Genomic DNA, 20,047 nt, shown 5'->3' on the forward strand with positions numbered 1-20,047 from the left:
TGGTAGCCCCTCAAATACTGGAAGACTGCTATCGTGTCACCCCGAATTCTTCTTTTCTTTAGACTAGCCAAACCCAAATCCTGCAGCCGTTCTTCGTATGTTTTAGTCTCCAGGCCTTTGATCATCTTAGTTGCTCTTCTCTGCACTTTTTCCAAGGTCTCCACATTTTTAAGTAGTATGGTGACCAGCAGCGTGTGGGTCTGTAACAGCTGACCAAATGGTTGAATGAGTGGATGGATCTTTATAGGTTTCTGTGACTTTGAAGTTTGAACTGTTCTGGGGGTTGTGCAATGAAGGGGTTTTTTTTATTTCTTTTGCTAAATGGTTGTGGGTAATTCTTATTGTGGCGGATGGCTATGCCCTGTGTTCAATTTTTGGGGGTGAAGGGCTGCTTGCTCTAATCCTATCACTCTTGTTTTTGTTAGCTGTCGAAATTGCTGTAAGGGGTTTTGAAATATCCTGTCTTGAATGGATTTCTGCCAGGCAGTATTTGCTTTGCTTATGAATGGAGCCATCTAGATGGCAGACTTCCTCTTTCAATAAGCTCTTTATCTGCTGTGGGCTATTAAGAAAGACAAGGGGCTGCTTTCTACTTCTAAGAACATGTTTCTCCATTTCTCCTTTGGGGAAATATAATATTCTGCCTCTTTTAATATCCCCCCAAATATTTAATTCTTCAGGGAGGGGGTAGGGATGGCCACAGTCGATTGATTTAGCCGTTTGCCATGATTTGCTTAACAACTGTGAAGGGAAGAGGTTGTAAAATTGTGAGTCCCTTCACAATGGCCTGGCTTAGCAATAGAAATTCTGGTTCCACTTGTGGTCACAAATGGAACATTATCTGCATTAGAACTTATACCAATATATAGTCTGGTATTTTATTTATTTCAATTCGGATGTTGCTCAACTCCAGCCAAGTCCGGGCTAAATTTCTTGTGGTATCTGTTTCCTTAGTTGGCCTATGTCAAAGAGGTGTGACAGAAGCTTTCCCCTTAAGTAAGCAAAGAAAGTCAATTTCCCTGAAGTGGTTGGCTTTCACTGTTTCCTCAAGCTATAACATAGTATTGGTAGTCCTTGACTTACAACGGTTCATTTAGTGACCGTCCAACGTCACAACAGCACTGAAAAAAGGGACTTATGATCATTTTTCACACTTATGACCATTGCAGTGGCTCCATGGTCACGTGATCAAAATTTGGATGTTTGGCCATTGGTTGTTAAGTGCCGGGAAATCAGGAGATTTAGGTAATTCAAAAATGCATAAAAATTTATTGCAGTCTTCAGTTCTCTACAAGAATCTGGCCTACTGACAGAAAAGGGAAATGAGAGGGAGATAAGAAGGCATTCATGGTGGGCTTAGGTCTTTTGTGGGCACGCAGGGACTTGTGACTTATGACGCGTTTGACCCCTCCCTCAGGCTCAGTCTGGTCATGTCCTACACGGGCATCTACTTACGACGATTACAGTGTTCCGGGATCACGTGATCCCCTTTTGCGACCTTCTGACAAACAAAGTCAACGGGGAAGCCAGATTTGCATAACAACCATGCTATTAACTTAACAACTGCAGCAATTTACTTAACCACTTTGGCCAGAAAGGCTGTAAAATGGGGTAAAACTCACTTAAGAACTGCCTTGATTAGCAACAGAATTTTTGGACTCAATTGTGGTCGTAAGTCGAGGACTCCCTGTGTAAAGAACAGCATTCACAAGAGAGAAAGAAGAAGAATAAGAGGTGAGAGGGATCATAAGATTGGGCCTGCCTCCCAAAATTTGAGCAGGAGACCCAGATCATTCTTTCTCTCTCTCTCTAGCCTTTCCATCTGCACTTTCGGTGAATTCAGGTAGTCCTTGACTTACAACTGTTCAAAGTTACAACGGCACTGAAAAAAAGTGGCTTATGACAGTTTTTTACACTTATGACCATTGCAGCATGATCAAAGTTCAGATGCTTGACAATTGATTCACATTTATGACGGTTGCAGTGTCCCAGGAGTCACGTGATCGCCTTTTGCGACCTTCAATGGGGGAATCTAGATTCACTTAACAACCGTGTTACGAACTTAACAGTGCAAAGATTCACTTAACAATGGAGGCAAGAAAAGTCGTAAAAATGGGGCAAACTCACTGAACAGATGTTTCGCAGAGCAGCATAAATTTTGGGCTCAATTGTGCCCCAAAAACTACCTATACTTAATGTCTCAGGCAGGCAGGCAATAATTAAGTGGATTAGCTAGATTATTATTTGGAATTATGGAACATTATTGCTGTCTTCCCTTCTTGATTCCTCCCAATAAACTCTTTTTACTGTATATCACTAAATTGCCAATATCCGTAGACTTTTGAAAGGGACTTTCTCATTCAAACTTTCCCTGTTTATGTAACTGCATGATTGCACTGCTGCTCCTTGTGTTCAGCGACTAGCCCTAGGTTTATTAAATTCTATATTTCCTGTCTTCCTTTCTGCTAATCTATAGCTGATCTGCAGGAAGAAATCCGGTGTAGAATATCTAACTTCTCCCCCGACAGACAAAACAGACTAGGAGCCACAATAAATTTTATATTTTCTTCGGGAGCCTTGTCCCGGAGAATTTAAATTATACTTTCTCAGTCCCACCTGGGTTTTGAATAAAGGATGCAAGTCCTTTCAGACATATATCTGAGCTTCAGTTCTTTTTGTATCTAAATATTATTTATTCAAGTACAGGATATTTGAAGGCAAGAATAAAAGTCTTGCCTCTCACATCCTAGCAACTATTCATCTGCACATTGGCCCCAGATGCAGCAGCCATCAAGGAGCGAAAACACTACTATCAATCATATTAGGGTCTTGGATTGATGGGATATTTTAGAGGTAAAATTAAATACAGGTAGTCCTCAACTTATAACAGTTCATTTAGTGACCATTCAAACTTACAATGGCACTGAAAAAAAGTGGCTTATGACCGTTTTTCACATTTACGACAGCATTCCCATGGTCAGTTTGATCACAATTCAGATGCTTGGCAACTGACTCACATTTATGACCATTGTAGTTGTTCCGGGGTTATGCAATCCCCTTTTGGGACCTTCTGACAGGCAAAGTCAATGGGAAAATCGGATTTACTTAACAACGGTGTTGCTAATTTAACATCTGCAGTGATTCACTTAATAACTATGGCAAGGAAGGTCATGAAATGAGGCAAAACTCACTTAGCAAATGTCCTACTTAGCCACAGAAATTTGGGGGTAAGTCAAGGCCTACCTGTAGAGGTGGTTTGCCTTCCTTGCTAAACAGATAAAAAACAGATGGTGGCGTCCGTTTCTGAGCTTTGGAAAAATAAATATTTAACTTGGGAGGGAGGGAGGGAGAGAGAGAGAGAGAGACTTGGCAAAGGACAAAGGAAGGTTTTCCCCGAGATTTCCACATTATACACACAACCACATTTCAAGATAATAATTTTATTTATAGGTAGTTCCTGGGTAAGAACACCTAACTCTGCCTTTAAGCCAGATTTGTACATAGGTCGGAAGTTGTGTTTGCAAATGGACTGCTTGCTAGTAATAATTGCAGCTGTCCCCTTGTCCTTCCTTCCTTGACAAATGCTGAAGTTGTACTTCCAGGAACTGAGGAAGGCCGACTGGGTACAGGGAGTCCTTGACTTATGACCAAAATTGAGCCCAACATTTTTGTTGCTGAGTGGAACATCGGTTCAGTGAATTTTGCTCCATTTCATGATCTTCCTTGCCATTGTTGTTAAGTGAGTCACTTCAATTGTTAAATTAGTAACACTCAGTGGCGGGCTTCAAAAATTTTAGCAAAGGGTTCTCTGCCCAGTGGCTGGGTAGGTGTGGCTAGGGTGGGTGTGGCCTCGTCGGCCTCCTGCACCACTGTCAGGGGGGAGGATGTTTTTGCCTTCCCTGGGCTCCGGAGTGTGGGTGGTGCTTTAGTGAGGATCTACAAAATGATTGGTTTGCTAAGGCAAACGAATGGAAAGTGAAAATGAGTCCGATGGGAATTCCCTGAAGAGTGACAGTGGGTGAATTCAGGCAATAAATGAGCTGTTCACCGGTCGAGAACATCTCTTCTCTATCTGGATCACAAGCAGGAAAGAGAACTCAGCGCCGAGATGACCAAACAAGCCTTTTTCACCATCCTTGTCTTTCTGGCTTGCTGTGCGGCTCTAATACAAGGTAAAATAAAGATCTAGTTAACTTTTGGGTTATAGAAGGGAGGCATTTCCAAGTTTGCTATCCTCCCCCCCTCCCCGATTTTCAAGACCCATTTCCTGTTTCTTCTGCTTCTCACTCCTTTGTGCAAGTTCCTTTTGTATCCTTGTGTGGAACCTTTTTGTAACCTAGAAATAAGGAGAGTTTTCCTGAGAGTGAGAACATGGAATCAGCGGAACGGTTTGTTTCTAGAAGTTGTGGTTGCTCCAACATTTGAGGTTTTCAAGAAGAGATGGGGACAGCCATTTGCCTGAAAGGGTATAGTGTCACCTGCTCAAGCAGTGGGGGGTTGGACTAGAAGACCTCCAAGGTTCCTTCCGAAGTCTTATTCTTTTTATTTGGAGTCTCCTTCTCTATTTGTAGTCCTCTGGAAAGTCTGTTTCTGGGTTCCAAGTGAGGAAAACAGAGTTGAAAATATCTGGGTTAGGAAAATAAGATTTGCCTTATGGGAACAGGGTCGAGAGAAGGCAGCTGTGGAATCCACCAGACTAGAGGGGTCTGGGTTGAAAACGTGCATGAAATCTATGTGATTTATTTGTTGCCTACGCCTGAAAAATTCTCGGTTTCAAGGTTCCTGGTTTGATTTTTCCCAAGACAATTTTGCCTTTCTTTCTTTCTTTCTTTCTTTCTTTCTTTCTTTCTTTCTTTCTTTCTTTCTTTCTTTCTTTCTTTCTTTCTTTCTTTCTTTTCTCTCTCTCTCTCTCTCTCTCTCTCTCTCTTCTTTCTTTCTTTCTTTCTTCTTTCTTTCTTTCTTCCTTCCTTCCTTCCTTCCTTCCTTCCTTCCTTCCTTCCTTCTTTCCTTCCCTTCTTTCTTTCTGTCTCCCTCTTCCCTCCCTCTCCCTCCTCCCTCCCCTTCCTTCTGCCCCCTCTCCCCCTCCTTCTCCTTTCTCTAAGTGGGGGCCAATGTTATTTCCATATCGATGATGTTTTCTAAGGAAGGAGCCATCACTGAGAAGGTCCTTCTTCTTGGTTCCACTAGATTAGATTACTCTCCTTGAGAGAAGAGAAAAACTGAAAAAGAAAGAAAGAAAAGAAAATGAAATAGTAGAGAAGACCCAAGTCTTCCAGATACTGTGGACAATAATTTGAAGCCTATTCATTTACCACAGCTATGCTGGTTGGGGTGACGGAGCATGGAGGTTACAATCCAACAGATTGGAGGGCAGCAGATTGGACAAGTTTAGTGCAGATGCCAAGCTAGATTTCGAACACCTCATCCCTTTGTCTGAGTGCCAGTTTGGTATCGTGGTTAAGACACCAGGCTAGCCACCAGGAGGCTGCGAGTTCCAATTCTGTCTTACTTCTCTTAGTACAATCACAGGATGATATTGTGAGAGTGAGAGAGGAAACATATGCGTCACTTTGCTTGCACATCTTAGAAAAAAGAGAGGAAGCAATTGCAAACGAGTAAAACGGAGCATGAACTTTGCAAGAGCACATACACTAATCCACACACAGCCAACCAAACATTTCTTTGGGTGACTGGCAAGAAAACCATCCCATACATTACACCAGTGGTGGTATTCAGCCGGTTCGCACTGGATTGGGTGAACCGGTAGCAAGGATTTGTCCTGGGTCGCCAAACCGATAGTAAATTCTGGCTGGCGATGCCCCCAACCCAGTCACCCAGTCACTGCTGGCTCGCTTGCTCCACCCACCTGATGCTCGCTCACCCCGCGCACCTGACGCTCAACCCTTAAGGTATTCCTTTCTTTTTTTCCCTCCCGACAATCAGCTGTTCATACGATCAGCTGTGGCGGGATTCCCCTTGCTGAGGCCCAGGAAGGCAAAAAATGGAGGGAGGAGCTCAGGGCCCCACCCTCCTTTTTTTGCCTTCCTGAGCCCCAGAGGAGCCTTAGGGGAGCCAAAACACCCCACCAGAGGCTCTTCTAGGGCCAGGAAGGTCCCAAAATGGAGCTAGAGGGGGTGTTGCGCACCCTCTCCAGGCTCCATTTTTTTTCTTCCTGAGCCCTAGAGGAGCCTTCTGGGAGCAAAGATGCCTCCCCCCCCCCGAGGGTCCTCTGAGGCCCAGACTGCCCCCCAAAATGGGTGGGGGTGGCTGCAAAAAAACCCCAAAAAGCCCATCCAGTCACATGGACATGCCCACTTAACCATGCCCACAGAACCGGTAGTAAAAAAAAAAAATGTGAATCCCACCACTGCATTACACCAGTATTTCTCAGTGAAATTTAGATGGGGAGTTCTGGGGTTGAAGTCCAGTCATCATTGAACAGAACAGCAGAATTGGAAGGGGCCTTGGAGGTCTTCTAGTCCAACCCCCTGCTTAGGCAGGAAACCCTATAATATTTCAGACAAATTGTTATCCAGTCTCTTCTTAAAAACTTCCAGTGTTGGAGCATTTATAACTTCTGTAGACGTTCCACTGGTTAACTGTTCTGATTCTCGGGAAATTTCTCCTCAGTTCTGGGTTGCTTCCCTCCTTGATTAGTTTCCATCCATCACTTCTTGTCCTGCCTTCAGGTGCTTTGGAGAATAGCTTGACTCCCTCTTCTTTGTGGCAGCCCCTCAAATACTGGAAACACCGCTATCATGTCACCCCTAGTCCTTCTTTTCATTGAACTACACATACCCAATTCCTGCAACCATTCTTCCTATGTTTTAGCTTGATAATAGCTTAAGGATATAACGTGAAGAAGAACATAAAATAAGGGAATCCTTCAAGTCCCCTTTAAATCCCAGAGAAAGCAACAGGAAAAGTGATAACTTCTATGGGAAAGGAATCCCATTCCTAAGAAAAGGTCTCAAGGGATGTTTTAAACACCAAGTCAGCCAAGAATTAATGCAGCTATGTAGAAACGAGCCACTCAAAGTTAGAAGTGATTGAATTATTCATTGTGCTGCCTTACCTTCAGGTGCTTTGGAGAATAGGTTGAGGGAAAAGGTTTCCCCACCTGTGGGAATCCTCCCTCCTATATTAAAACGCCATTTTATATTTCCCCAAAGGAGAAGTGGAGACAAATCTTAACAAAGACGAAAAGCAGCCCCAAAGCCTCAAGTCTTTAGGAATGCAGATTTTATGTCCATTCAGAAAGACTGGGCCAATCTATTCATAAACAAACACCTTCAGACACAGCTCCAGCAGATTAAGAATTTACATTCCCCCCCACCAATTCTAAGGACAGGGCATGACCTTTAGGAATTAATAGGATTAACCCATCACCATTGGAATAGCAAAAGACACAAGGCTCACCATATTGCACAACCCCACTGGAGCATCTCAATCACCAAACCCCAGAACCCTATAAAAATCCATCCACTCACTCAGCGATTTGGTCAGCCGCCCCAAAAACATGCTGCTGCCACTGAAGTTTCTGGAAACCCAATAAACAGAGACCTCCTTTTTCGTGAGGTCTGCATTTTATTTCCAGCGTCTTTCTACCGGAACCAGACCAGATTTTTCTTCCAACACTCTGGTCCGTGGAAAAAAAATTCTCTCTCCACAGAACTGGTCCCAGGTGCCCCAAAGGTTGGGAGCCGCTGCCTTAGACGATTGTGACTGATGGGTGAAGAACTCACCTTTTCTAAATAATCCCTTGCAGGATTGCCCACCTCCCACCGGGAGCGCTGTTTATGCAGAAGATCAGGAATGCTGTTCGTGAACATGGATCGTGTGACGAAAGTCGAATACCACAAGTCAACCAGCAGCTGTGGACAAGAAGAACTGCTGTAAGTAGCTGAGCCGAATCCTGCTGCCTTCTCCTGTTCAGTCTATTGAATTGCTGTCTAGGTAGTCCTCAACTTATGACCACGAGCAAGCCCCACATTTCCATTGCAAAGCGAGATGGTTCTTACCTCTCCCCTTTTATGAGCATTTTTGCCACAGTTGTTTAAGTGAATCCCCTGCAATTGTCCAAGTTAGTAACACCGTTGTAAAGCGAATCCGGCTTCCCCATGGATTTTGCTTGTCAGAAGGTCGCAACACGGGATCATGTGACCCTGGGACACTGCAACTGTCATAAGTACATGCCAGTTGCCAAATTCAGGGATTTTGATCATGTGACCATGGGGATTTTTTTTTTTTTAATGAAACAAAGGGGAAAAATTAACTTACAGTCTAGGGGTTCAGGATTAGAAAGTGTGTAGACTATGGAAAGGAGGAAACTATGTTGTAACCTTTGAGAGAGAGAGACTAAAATATAAATAAATGTAACTGCTGAGAAAAGGTTGAAAACCACCTTATAACCTTCCCTTTTCCTTTCCTTTTCCTTTTGCCTTTCCTTTCCTTCATTGCATTTTATTCCAGTTACTTATTTCTTTTCTTTCTTTTTTCCTTTAAAAAAAAAGTATTTCTTTTTATCCTTTTAAAAATTCCGTATGTGTGCGTGCCTATGTATCTTGAAAAAGCAGCAAAGCTGTGGGACTTGAACCTCGTCGATTTTTCCCTAGTCCATATCCCCATGTTAAAGCAAACTTTGATGCCATTATTTGTATGTATCTATAAATGTACACGATTCCCTCTGTCTGTCCCTGTCCCTGTCTTTCTTTCTCTCCCTCTCTCTCTTTTTCTCTCTCTCTTTCTTCAAAAGTTGTCCCATGCATAAGGTAGAGTGCCTTTTTCTTCAGATTCTTCTTCTTCTTCTGGCAGGGTGGATTCTTTTCTTCTTCTTCTTCTTCTTCTTCTTCTTCTTCTTCTTCTTCTTCTTCTTCTCTTCTTCTTCTTCTTCTTCTTCTTCTTCTTCTTCTTCTTCTTCTTCTTCTTCTTCTTCTTCTTCTTCTTCTTCTTCTTCTTCTTCTTGTTTCTCCCACGCCCTTTTCCAACTAATCAAACACAATCCAAAGGGAACAGAAACCTTATAATGCTTTTACAAAATAATTAGCTGTGATAAGCACAAGCCTTGCCAAACTGTGCGAGACTTGCCAAAAGATAACAGACAAGAAATAATTTGCAATACAAGAATCTTTAAATACAAACTCAGGATACTGGAATTCCACGAGGCTGGAGTTTCAAAACGTTTTTGCCTTCTGCAAAGAAGGTTAGTTTCACAGCTGGCTTTTATCTTCTTGAAGGAGGGGCCATTACCTTGCAGCTTTACTCCCGAGTCGCCCGTGCTGTTGTAGCTGCTCTTTCCTACGAGCAATCCTGCACGAACGCTCACTTGGCACAGGCTGCTCGGGAACCTCATCACTGCTGCCAGCCCCGACAATCTCTGAATTCCCTAATGGTCCTGGCCCCTCATCTGAGTCCTCAGTCTCCTCAGTCGTCCATACCTGCTGCCAGCTAACCACAACAAAGGTTTCCCCAGTTATGTCTTCCTTGTTTGAGGCCAACAGTTGTGGGTATGTTGAGTTTGCAACTGACAATCTGAAGAGGTAGGAAAGGCAGGCGAAGAGGCTTAAAAACAATTGCATTGATAGTCAGTGAATGATGAATGTTAATAACATCAAACAATCCTTGGTCTAATTTGGTCTCTAATTTGCATATATGCAGAGTGATCCTTAGAAACAGCCGAAAACGCTGCGTGAACCTGAACGGGGATCAAGGCAGGAGAATTAAACAGGTAAGCAGTGATCATTTGGGTGAAGCTTTAGCTGTGTTTTTCCAAGGACCAATAAATTAAGTTGGAATGAGGAAAGAAATCTTTTTTCAATTGTTTATTCCTGCGCAAATAGAGAGCCTTACAGTTGGGAATTAAGCATCCTGAGTAAAAGTTGGCTCAGATTTATACAAAAAACTTTCGTTGTTATTTCACATAGGTCAGTCTCTGTGATTTCTTTTACAAGGTTAGCGTTCACCCTTGACTGATTTGTCATATTTAGTACAAAATTACTCACAGCAGGTCTTGGAAACCTTACGAATCTTATCTCCTTGCCAGACGTCTATGGAGGTTCTCAGTCACCCAAGTCATAGCTGTCTCAAAGATGCTTTTTCAAAACACAAATGGACTGTTTTTTCCTTGAGGAAGAAGTTTTGCTTCTCAACCAGGAAGCTGCATCAGATGATGAAAACCAGATGACTGCAAAGAAATATATTCCTTCCGTCCCGCCACCATAATCCTGTCAGAACGTATCGTCCACCATCCATCCAGAACTGATGAAGCTTCTTAGATGAGAAGCAAAACACCTTCTTGTTCCTCAAGGGGAAAAAAAATAGACCAGTTACCTTTTGAAAAAGCATCTTTGAAAATCATTGCCAGATGTTTCCAGCTGTGTACCTGTGGCTTGTTTGTCACTTTTGCAAGGAAGCCAACAAAGAGAGGGGAAGCTTAGACAGTCCAGTGGATCATTTAATCAGTTCTAACTTTCTACATAGTTGGATTAATTCCTGATTGACTTGATCTTCAAAACATCCCTTGAGACCTTTTCTTAGGAATGGGATTCCTTTCCTATAGAAGTTATCACTTTTGCTGTTGCTTTCTCTGGGATTTAAAGGGGACTTTCCCTGTTTGAAGGATTCCCTTATTTTATAGTCTTCATCATTTTATATCCATAAGGTATCATCAAGCTAAGACATAGGAAAAACAGTATGTAGGAATTGGGTATGTCTAGTTTAATGAAAAGAAGGGCTAGGGGTGACATGATAGCAGTGTTCCACTATCTCAGGGGCTGCCACAAAGAAGAGGGAGTCAAGCTATTCTCCAAAGCACCTGAGGGCAGGACAAAAAGCAACAGGGTGGAAACTAATCAAGGAGAGAAGCAACCTCTAGAACTAAGGAGAAATTTTCTGACAGTGAGAACAATTAATCACTGTTTGCCTCCAGAAGTTGTGGGTGCTTCAACACTGGAGGTTATTATGAAGAGACTGGACAACCATTTGTCTGAAATGGTATAGGATCTCTGATTAAGCAGGGGGTTGGTTTAGAAGACCACCAAGGTGCCTTCCAACTCTGCTATTCTGTTATTCTATCAGTCAAAACTTGGAACCATCAGAAGAGAGCCATTAACCTTCAATGCAACCTTTTGTAGACTGAGAAAACTAATCAAGTGTCCTATTTTCTATGCTTTCTTTACAGGCAATTATGGCAGGAAGAAATGTCATCAAAAGAAGTTCAAGCTGAGTTTTGGAGAAGCTGCTTCACAAATACTTACTGGAGACATTTAATCAGCTTCTGAAGGACTCCTAATTTATGACACTCAAGTTGGGAGCCAAGCTGGGGTTTAGAAGTTAGCTCCAAGTACTTCCTGCAGGAATTTGTTAAAACAGGTACAAGAGTGATGCAATGAGGCAAAATGTCTGTGATTTTCTCTTGATTTTGACATCTCTATGGAAGAGCTTCGTTCTTCCTAATCAACCAAGCCAGGAAAATGTGATACGGCCATCCTTCATTCCTGAACATTTTATGCTTGTGACACCAATGCAGATAGAGAGTCCTTGATTTACAACCACCACTGAGCCCAACATTTCTGTTGCAAAGCAGGACAGTGAATTTTGCTCCATTTTACAACCTTTCTTGCCACTGAACTCACTGCAGCTGTTAAGTTAGTAACACAGATTTTCTCATTGACTTTGCTTATCAGATGGTCTCAAAAGGCAGATCACATAACCCTGGGACATTGCAATCATCATCAATATGATCTAATTGCCAAGCATCTGAATTTTGATCATGCGACCATGGTTGTAAGTGTAAAAAATGATCATAAGTCGCTTTTTTTCAGGGCCATTGTAACTCTGAATGGTCACTAAAGGAATGATTTTAAGTCAAGGACAACCTATATGTCATGCTTGCTAATTCCATTATAGGCTTCCATTCCTGATCCTGAACTGTGTGTGTTGTATGTTGCAGTCCAAGCTTTAACCTTTTTATGATATTGTGATTTATGATTTTATGATTTTTTTTTAGCAGCATTGCAATTTTGTGTGCAAGTACATAAGTCACAGAAGCCCATGACACCATAACACACCATACCTCCCATTGAGTCCTTTGTGGGCACCTATGCATATAATCTACTATAGTTAAAGATAATATTTCTTCAATATTTCAATAAATGTCATTCTGCTATTCTCTGTCTGGTCTTTATTCACACAAGTAGGTCCTCAAAATACATTTAACCTGATTGCTGAATAAACCCAAATCCTTTGGTTGTCAGATACTCAAATAATAAATTTACCAAACTGGCTGACTTTCACAACACACACATCTGACACAAAAGACAGCTATTGCCATTGTAGAAATGTTAGCATCCAGATTTGTATCTGTTCTTATTCAATGTACAGTGCTTGTATTTTTCAACCAATCTCAAGTCTCAGGCACAAAATTGGCACGATTTTAAATGTGTGTGTTTGTATTTCACTTGCAGTATATTTTTGTTGGAAAATTACATCATCTGACAGATGAGGTGTCTGCAAGAGGGTTTTTTAAAAAAGCAAGATGGCAGCCACAAAGTGGTCAAAGCCGCCATCTTGACTTTTTTTTAACCTTCATGCCTTCAGTTAAAGAAGTGATCAAAAATTAGGAAATAGAGCATGGACCTTCCTTTCTTTCTGTGAAGCTAGCTCAAGAATGTCTCTCTTTTGAAGCTGGATTTGGTACGGAGCGGGCTTAAGAATTGCAGGCTAGGAAAAATAAAAGTACAAAAATTAAAAAGCAAAAAATGTAATTTGCACTGAGCCAAAGAACCCAAGATAGTTATTTTTGGCTCATGCTAAAAGAAAACAAAACTTTTCGGAACTGAACAGAATTAAATGAACTCCCAATCTCTGCAGACTCATTTTGTATCTTCAAAATGGAATGAATTTAAGGAAAAATAATAATAAATATCTATTATGCTCCTTTGTAACCTCTGTCTTCTGAAGGAACGTTCTCCTCACTGGACGTTTATGAGAGCTTTGGGAATTTGAAGGTCCCAAATTTCTAGCCAGTACAAGAAAAAAAATGGCTCTGAATAGGATTACTAGAGGCCCTCCATTCAGCAAGCAAAGCCTTAAAATTAAATATTGTACAGCTTTTTGAATGTCTTGGGGGTTTTCTTCTTTGGTCTGTTTTAAAGCGGTACAGGTAGTCCTCGACTTACGACCACACTTATGGGTGTACTCACTTTTAGATATTAATGGCTGTGTGTTAAGTTATTTTGAAGGGACAGCACATTTACACTGTTATACAAGCTGTATACTCACTATTTCTTCTCATCATGGCTTCCGAGACTGTAATTAAGCACATGCTTAGTTAAAACAACTCTTGTTTTATTTCAACGCTGATAATTATGTTCATTCCCAGCCTGTAATGAGTCCCAAACAGTCCCTTGAGATAAGCACCCACCTTTCTCTCCTTTGAATTGCTGCCAACAACAAAAGTGCCAAATGAACTATAAAAAAAACCAACCGAAGTACAAAGTCCACACAGAGCTTCAAGGATTAATCCGAACAGAACGACTTTGCTTCCTGCAAAGGTTTCTTCACCTTTGCCTGTCCTTTATCCCTTATGGGAGGGGCAATCACCTCCCAGCCTTACTCTCGAGTCACCCCTTTTGTTTTAGCTGCTCTCGCCTTCTAGCAGCTCTGCGCACTTGCGCACTGGGAACAGGCTCCCCTTATTCCTCTGCCTTGCAGCTGCCAGACTCTGGAGGCTCCAGTGTCACCACCCCACTCCCAGAGGGTCCTGGCCCCATCTCTGCTTCGGATGCAGGATCCTCGTCCAAGTCCTCTCCAGACTCCCAGACTGGTCCCTGTTCTTCCCCACTGTCCGATTCTGCTGCTTATCTGTACAGGCTGCCGGTGAACCACAACACTAGTTTCCATTGTAGCCAAGTGTTATTTCTTCACTGTTGTCACATGAAAAGATATACTTAAATATTTACAAAATGTGAGGGGGTGTACTCACTTCTGTGATATACTGTAGGTCTATGCTACCTTTATTGTAAAGTTATAACAACAGGACAGGTACTCTTTGAACTAAGACCACAATTCACCCCAAAATTTCTATCGCTAAGCAAGATTTTATTTTATTTTTTTATTTTTTTATTTTTGTCAATTGCTTACAAGATAATAGGTATAAGTAAAAACATAGTTATGAATACATGGATACATATAAGAAAAATTAAAAAAAATAAAAGAAATAATAGGACAGGGACGGTAGGTACATTGGTGTGCTTATGCACGCCCCCTACAGGCCTCTTAGGAAAGGGGTGAGGTCAATAGTAGACAGTCTCAGGTTAAAGTTTTGGGGGTTTGGGGAAGAAACTACAGAGTCAGGTAGAGTATTCCAGACATTGACCACTCTTTTGCTGAAGTCGTATTTCCTGCAATCTAGTTTGGTGCGGTTAACCTTGAGTTTGTATCTATTGTGTGCTCTTGTGTTGTTATGGTTGAAGCTGAAGTATTCACTGACAGGTAGGACATTGCAATGTATGATTTTATATACTATACTTAGATCGGACCGAAGGCGGCGTAGTTTGTTAGGATTTGGAGATTAACCCCTAGAAGAGTATTGCAGCAGTAGTCAAGCCAGGAAGCCAAACGAGAGTGGAAGGGCCCCAGAGTATACACACACTGAACACAAACACTGTTTGTAGTTTAAATAGTTTTTAATCCAGTTAGAGTTTAAGCATTGTCATGCAGTCCATTAAGTCATTCACAGTATTTCTATCCAGTAAGACTCACTAGTATAGTCCAAGTTAAGAGTCCTTGCAATATCTTTATCAGCCGATAAAGATATCTTCTCCTCCTCCGGTTTCACTCTCCAGAGAAACAAACGCTGGATATTCAGTAGATTTACGCAGTAAATCAGCAAACAGTAGCAAACAAGAACAGTTCAGTCACAGGCACTCACAGTCAGTAATCACAGTTAGTCACAGTAAGACACAGTTACAGCCAGAGACAGTTACAGACAGTTACAGTAAGCTTTCCAGCTTCTAATGCTTCCTTATATTGTAACTTCTAACCGCACCCTTAATCGGCTAATTGCCTGCTGCATTGTGCTTAAAGTGATAAGCACTTAAACCATGATATCTAAGTTTTATATATTTATTCACCCAAACCATATTTGGTATCAATGTTATACCTAACATACTCCCTTTTGGGTGAAATAAATATATAATACCTTACAATCTAACCCCATAGTTTTCACAACTCTCCTGGTGCTTACTGGCACCTTGGGCTTTAGTAAAATTATCAGCTAAATTGTCCTCCGACATACAGTACTCTAGCTGAATCATCTTACTTCTTACAGATTGTCTCACGTTTAGGTATCTTAGATCTGTATGTTTGCTCCTTGTTTTTACTCCAATATTTGTGGCCATTTGAATTGCTGCCTGATTATCTTCATGTATAATTATAGGATAATCTACTGTTATACCTATATCAATTAACATTTGTTTATACATTATTAACTCTGTACATAACAATGATAAACAGGAGAATTCTGCCTCCATAGTAGACAAACTTATATGCTGTTGTCTTATTGACTTCCAGCCTATTAATGTCTTACCCAGCATTATGGCTGTTCCTGAAGTCGACTTTCTAGTGTCTCTTTCTGATGCAAAACTAGCATCTGCATAAGCACTCAGAATTAAATCACCCTTTGGTTCTAAATACAATGAATAATTCATTGTCTTTTTAAGATATCTTAATATCCTCTTAGCTGCATTCCAGTGTCTTTCACATGGTGCAGAATTGAATCTAGCCAACTGATTCACGCAGTACGATATATCTGGTCTAGACCAATTACTAATATAACTCAAACTACCAATTAAAGATTGATAAATCACCTTATCAAACTCCGGGCTTTGTACATCAGTGTTGCTAAACTCCTGACTCATTGGAGTCTTAGCTGGCTTACAAAGCTCCATCTTGTAATCTTTTAGCAATTTGCTTATCTTATCTTCCTGAGATATCTTAAAACCTTTCCGTGTTTTCTTTATATTCAAACCGAGATACTTCTTTATCTCCCCTAATTGCTTGATCTTTATTCTCTTTCCTAATGATGCTATTATTTTATTTGCTTCATCATTAGTTTCAGTAATCAAAGCAATATCATCTGTGAATAGTAATAATAATGATACTTTCCCATTTGTCTCCCTCTTAAACAGACATGGATCAGCTAAACCAGCTTTAAATCCTATATTGTCTAGTTCCTTTACAATATACTGGTTCCATTCATAGCCTGATTGTTTAAGACCATAGAGGCTTTTCTTTAACAACCAACAATCATTATTATCCTTATTTTCACTTTTAATACCAACAGGTTTTTTCATATAAATAATATGTTTTAATGGGGCGTGCAAGTAAGCAGTTTCCACATCTAGATGGTTAACTATATAGTTTTTACTAGCTGCCCACACTAAAGCTGCTCTCAAGGTTGCTGCCTTAAGACTAGGTGCAAACACCTCATCATAGTCATTAGCATTCTGCCTAAAACCTTGGGCTACTAACCTTGCCTTATGGATTAAATTACCATCTTTATCTATTTTTACCTTAAATATCCATTTGCAGCCAATGGATTTCTTTCCTACAGGTAATTTGGCATTTTCATACACTTTCATATCACTTAATGAATTCAGTTCCTTATTCATTGCTGCATACCAACTTTCTTTTTCCTTAGTAGGATACTTTTTAATTTCTTCAACAGAATTAGGAACTTGATTAATCTGGCACACTGTGTTAGCCTGGTACCTATCAGGCGGTCTAGATATACGTGTAGTTCTTCTGGGAATTACAGGGCTTACAGGAGGACTTTGTTGAACTACTACCTGTTCATCTTCCTCATCCTGTTCAGCTATTGAATCTGTTTCTTCCTTTATGGGCACTATTTCATCCTGTATTTGTCTCTTTACTTTATTTTTAAAGTTACAGGGATAACTAATGGGATTTCTATAGGATTCAATAATTACATCTTTATTGGCATCCTGTTCTAATTTCTCCCATCCTTCATGTTCTAGAAATTGGGCACTAGCACTACATAATACTTTAGATGTGCCTTTCTCCCAAAATCTATATGCCCTATGGTTTGCCTGATAACCAACGAAGAAAAATCTTTTAGCTCTATGTTGCCCTTTTTTTCTGAGTTGTGCAGGAATATGCACCCATGCTGGTGCACCAAATGTGTGCAGGTAACTTAGGTCAGGTTTCCTGCCATGCCATCTGGTGAATGGAATTTCACCTGTTGTTGTATTAACAACGTTGTTCAATATGTTATTAGCACACATTGTAGCCTCCCCCCACAAAGAATCAGATAACCCAGAATCATTTAACATTGTTCTAACCATTGCCTGTAGTGTTTGGCCTCTTCTTTCAATAAAATCGTTATGTTCTGGCCTGTATGGAGCAGACTTCTTATGTTCTATTCCAGCTACCTTAAGTCTGTTCTGGAATTTGTTATTAATAAATTCCGTACCATTATCTGTCACCAGGGTTATCAGTTGACGTTTAGACTTTCTTTCAGCAAACCTAAGCCAATTGAAAAAATGTTGATATGTTTCAGTTTTGCTTTTCATTAAATAGCAAAACCCATATCTAGAATAATGGTCCATAATGCTCAGTATATATCTAGCACCCCCCATACTGGGTTTCTTTGGACCTATTATGTCTGCAAATACTACTTCTAAAGGTTCTTTTGTTTTGAAACCATTTAGCCTATTTGCAGGCAATACTTTGCTCTTATCTTCACAGCAAACATTACAACGCAAATATTTATCACAAGGTTTTAACCTTATTCCTTCAGATAACTCAACTGTACGTTTTAGCATTTTAAAATTTACATGCCCCAAACGCCTATGCAATAAATGGATACATTCATTATGAGGCTTTATATTATTAAATACAGTCTGAGCCTCCCCTTTCTTACTATTATCTAATACATATAATGTTCCATTTAAAGCTGCAGTTACCCTTTTGTTATCTTTTTCAATTATGCAATTATTATCCTTAAAAGTAATTACATAACCTAATTTATCTAATACCCTTACTGAAAGCAAATTAAACTTTAGTTGCGGTACATACAACATTTTTATATCCTGGTTTATGTACGGACAACGTGCAAAACCTTGACCTTTCGCTTTCAGGTTCCAGCCATTAGCAAGAGATATATGTTGAGAACTTGTAGACATTTTTATAAATTTTGTCTTATCTCTTGTGATGCAGTGGGATGCGCCACTGTCAACCACCCATAAATTATTCTTCACATCAGAGTTGCTAAACGTGGCTAGTTCAAATGCTTTCTTTGGCTTTTTTACATTCTGGCTTTTACTCTTTTTGCAGAATCTTGCCAAATGTCCTCTGCCTCCACAATTAAAACACTTTTTAATTGTGTATTCGTTGAAGATAAATTCTCTTCTTCCAGGTGCTTTACTTTGCTTTGCTGGTTTCTTTCAAGCTTTGAAGATAATTTCTCTTCTTTCTTATCTTCTCTCAGCTCGTCACGCTCACGCCTTCTTCTGGCTTCTTCTAGTAGCCTGCCTGTAATCTCGGTTAATGAGAGGCTTTCTTTTGGCAATACCTCTAACGAAGTCACATAGTCATCATAGCTTTGATCTAATGAAGATAATATTATGTAGACTTGTTGCAGTTCATTAAATATAAGCTCTTTTTCTTGCAAATCTTGAAAAATGCTCTTCATACAGTTTAAATGAACTAACATATCTCCATTCCTCTGAAGATGCGTTCGAAAAAGCTTCCGTGTAAGATTTATATGTGCTCCTACACTGTCCCGAACATAAATCTTCCTGAGGTTCTCCCAGCAGTTTGCAGCATTTTCTTCTCCACGAATATGGACAAGCTGCTGATCACAGAGAGTCAGTCCTATGATGCATAAAGCCTGCTCATTCTTCAGTTTAAAGTCTTGTAACTTTTCGTTATCATCATCATCAGCAGGAGCCCAGCTACTCACATCTGGTGGGTTTGCTATAATGTCCCACAAACCTTCTCTGCGTAGAAGTAAACTACATTTCATTGACCATGAAACATAGTTTGTTCCATCCAGCCTGGATATCATGGACAGTTGTGACAAATTTACTTGTGCCATTACTCTTCAGATATTTTGACTATTTTAAACTAATTAAAACAGTTTGTTTTTACAGTAATGTGCAACTCACACCAACTCTCTCTGCTATATCCTGGTTAGTTAGACTATGCTGCTGCTGGGCCCATAACCAATGTTAGGATTTGGAGATTAACCCCTAGAAGAGTATTGCAGCAGTAGTCAAGCCAGGAAGCCAAACGAGAGTGGAAGGGCCCCAGAGTATACACACACTGAACACAAACACTGTTTGTAGTTTAAATAGTTTTTAATCCAGTTAGAGTTTAAGCATTGTCATGCAGTCCATTAAGTCATTCACAGTATTTCTATCCAGTAAGACTCACTAGTATAGTCCAAGTTAAGAGTCCTTGCAATATCTTTATCAGCCGATAAAGATATCTTCTCCTCCTCCGGTTTCACTCTCCAGAGAAACAAACGCTGGATATTCAGTAGATTTACGCAGTAAATCAGCAAACAGTAGCAAACAAGAACAGTTCAGTCACAGGCACTCACAGTCAGTAATCACAGTTAGTCACAGTAAGACACAGTTACAGCCAGAGACAGTTACAGACAGTTACAGTAAGCTTTCCAGCTTCTAATGCTTCCTTATATTGTAACTTCTAACCGCACCCTTAATCGGCTAATTGCCTGCTGCATTGTGCTTAAAGTGATAAGCACTTAAACCATGATATCTAAGTTTTATATATTTATTCACCCAAACCATATTTGGTATCAATGTTATACCAATGTTTTCTAGCTCTAGAATTTCAAGTCTGTTAGCACAGTGGTCCCCAACCTTTTTTGTACCAGGGACCGGTTTCAAGCAGAAAATTTTTGCAAGGATGGGGGGAGAGAGAAGCCAGCCCAGGAAGAAACTGCTTCAAAGAAGCGGGGGGCTTTTCCTGTCGCCGCAGCTATTCCGAGCGCCCGTTT

General features: G+C 40.6%; 1 protein-coding gene across 1 annotated transcript; it reads left to right on the top strand.

The window, feature by feature from the left end:
• The first annotated feature begins 4,025 nt into the window (after positions 1–4,025).
• Positions 4,026–12,166, top strand: LOC113417867 (C-X-C motif chemokine 11). Its single transcript, XM_026676474.2, has 4 exons — positions 4,026–4,172; positions 7,769–7,895; positions 9,658–9,727; positions 11,180–12,166. Exons 1-4 carry the CDS (start codon positions 4,109–4,111, stop codon positions 11,222–11,224), a joined length of 306 nt encoding a protein of 101 aa, XP_026532259.2. The 5' UTR covers positions 4,026–4,108; the 3' UTR covers positions 11,225–12,166.
• The last annotated feature ends 7,881 nt before the right edge of the window (positions 12,167–20,047 follow it).

Source organism: Notechis scutatus, chromosome 4 (genome assembly GCF_049901735.1).
Source record: "Notechis scutatus isolate UNSWTSFEM ecotype Mainland chromosome 4, rNotScu1.2, whole genome shotgun sequence".
NCBI lineage: Eukaryota > Metazoa > Chordata > Lepidosauria > Squamata > Elapidae > Notechis > Notechis scutatus.

Excerpts from the sequence above, each read along its gene's own strand:
- LOC113417867 (XM_026676474.2), top strand. The coding sequence starts at position 4,109 with ATGACCAAACAAGCCTTTTTCACCATCCTTGTCTTTCTGGCTTGCTGT. Across the intron at positions 4,173-7,768 it reads CTGTGCGGCTCTAATACAAG|GATTGCCCACCTCCCACCGG; the intron begins GTAAAATAAAGA and ends AATCCCTTGCAG. Across the intron at positions 7,896-9,657 it reads TGTGGACAAGAAGAACTGCT|AGTGATCCTTAGAAACAGCC; the intron begins GTAAGTAGCTGA and ends GCATATATGCAG.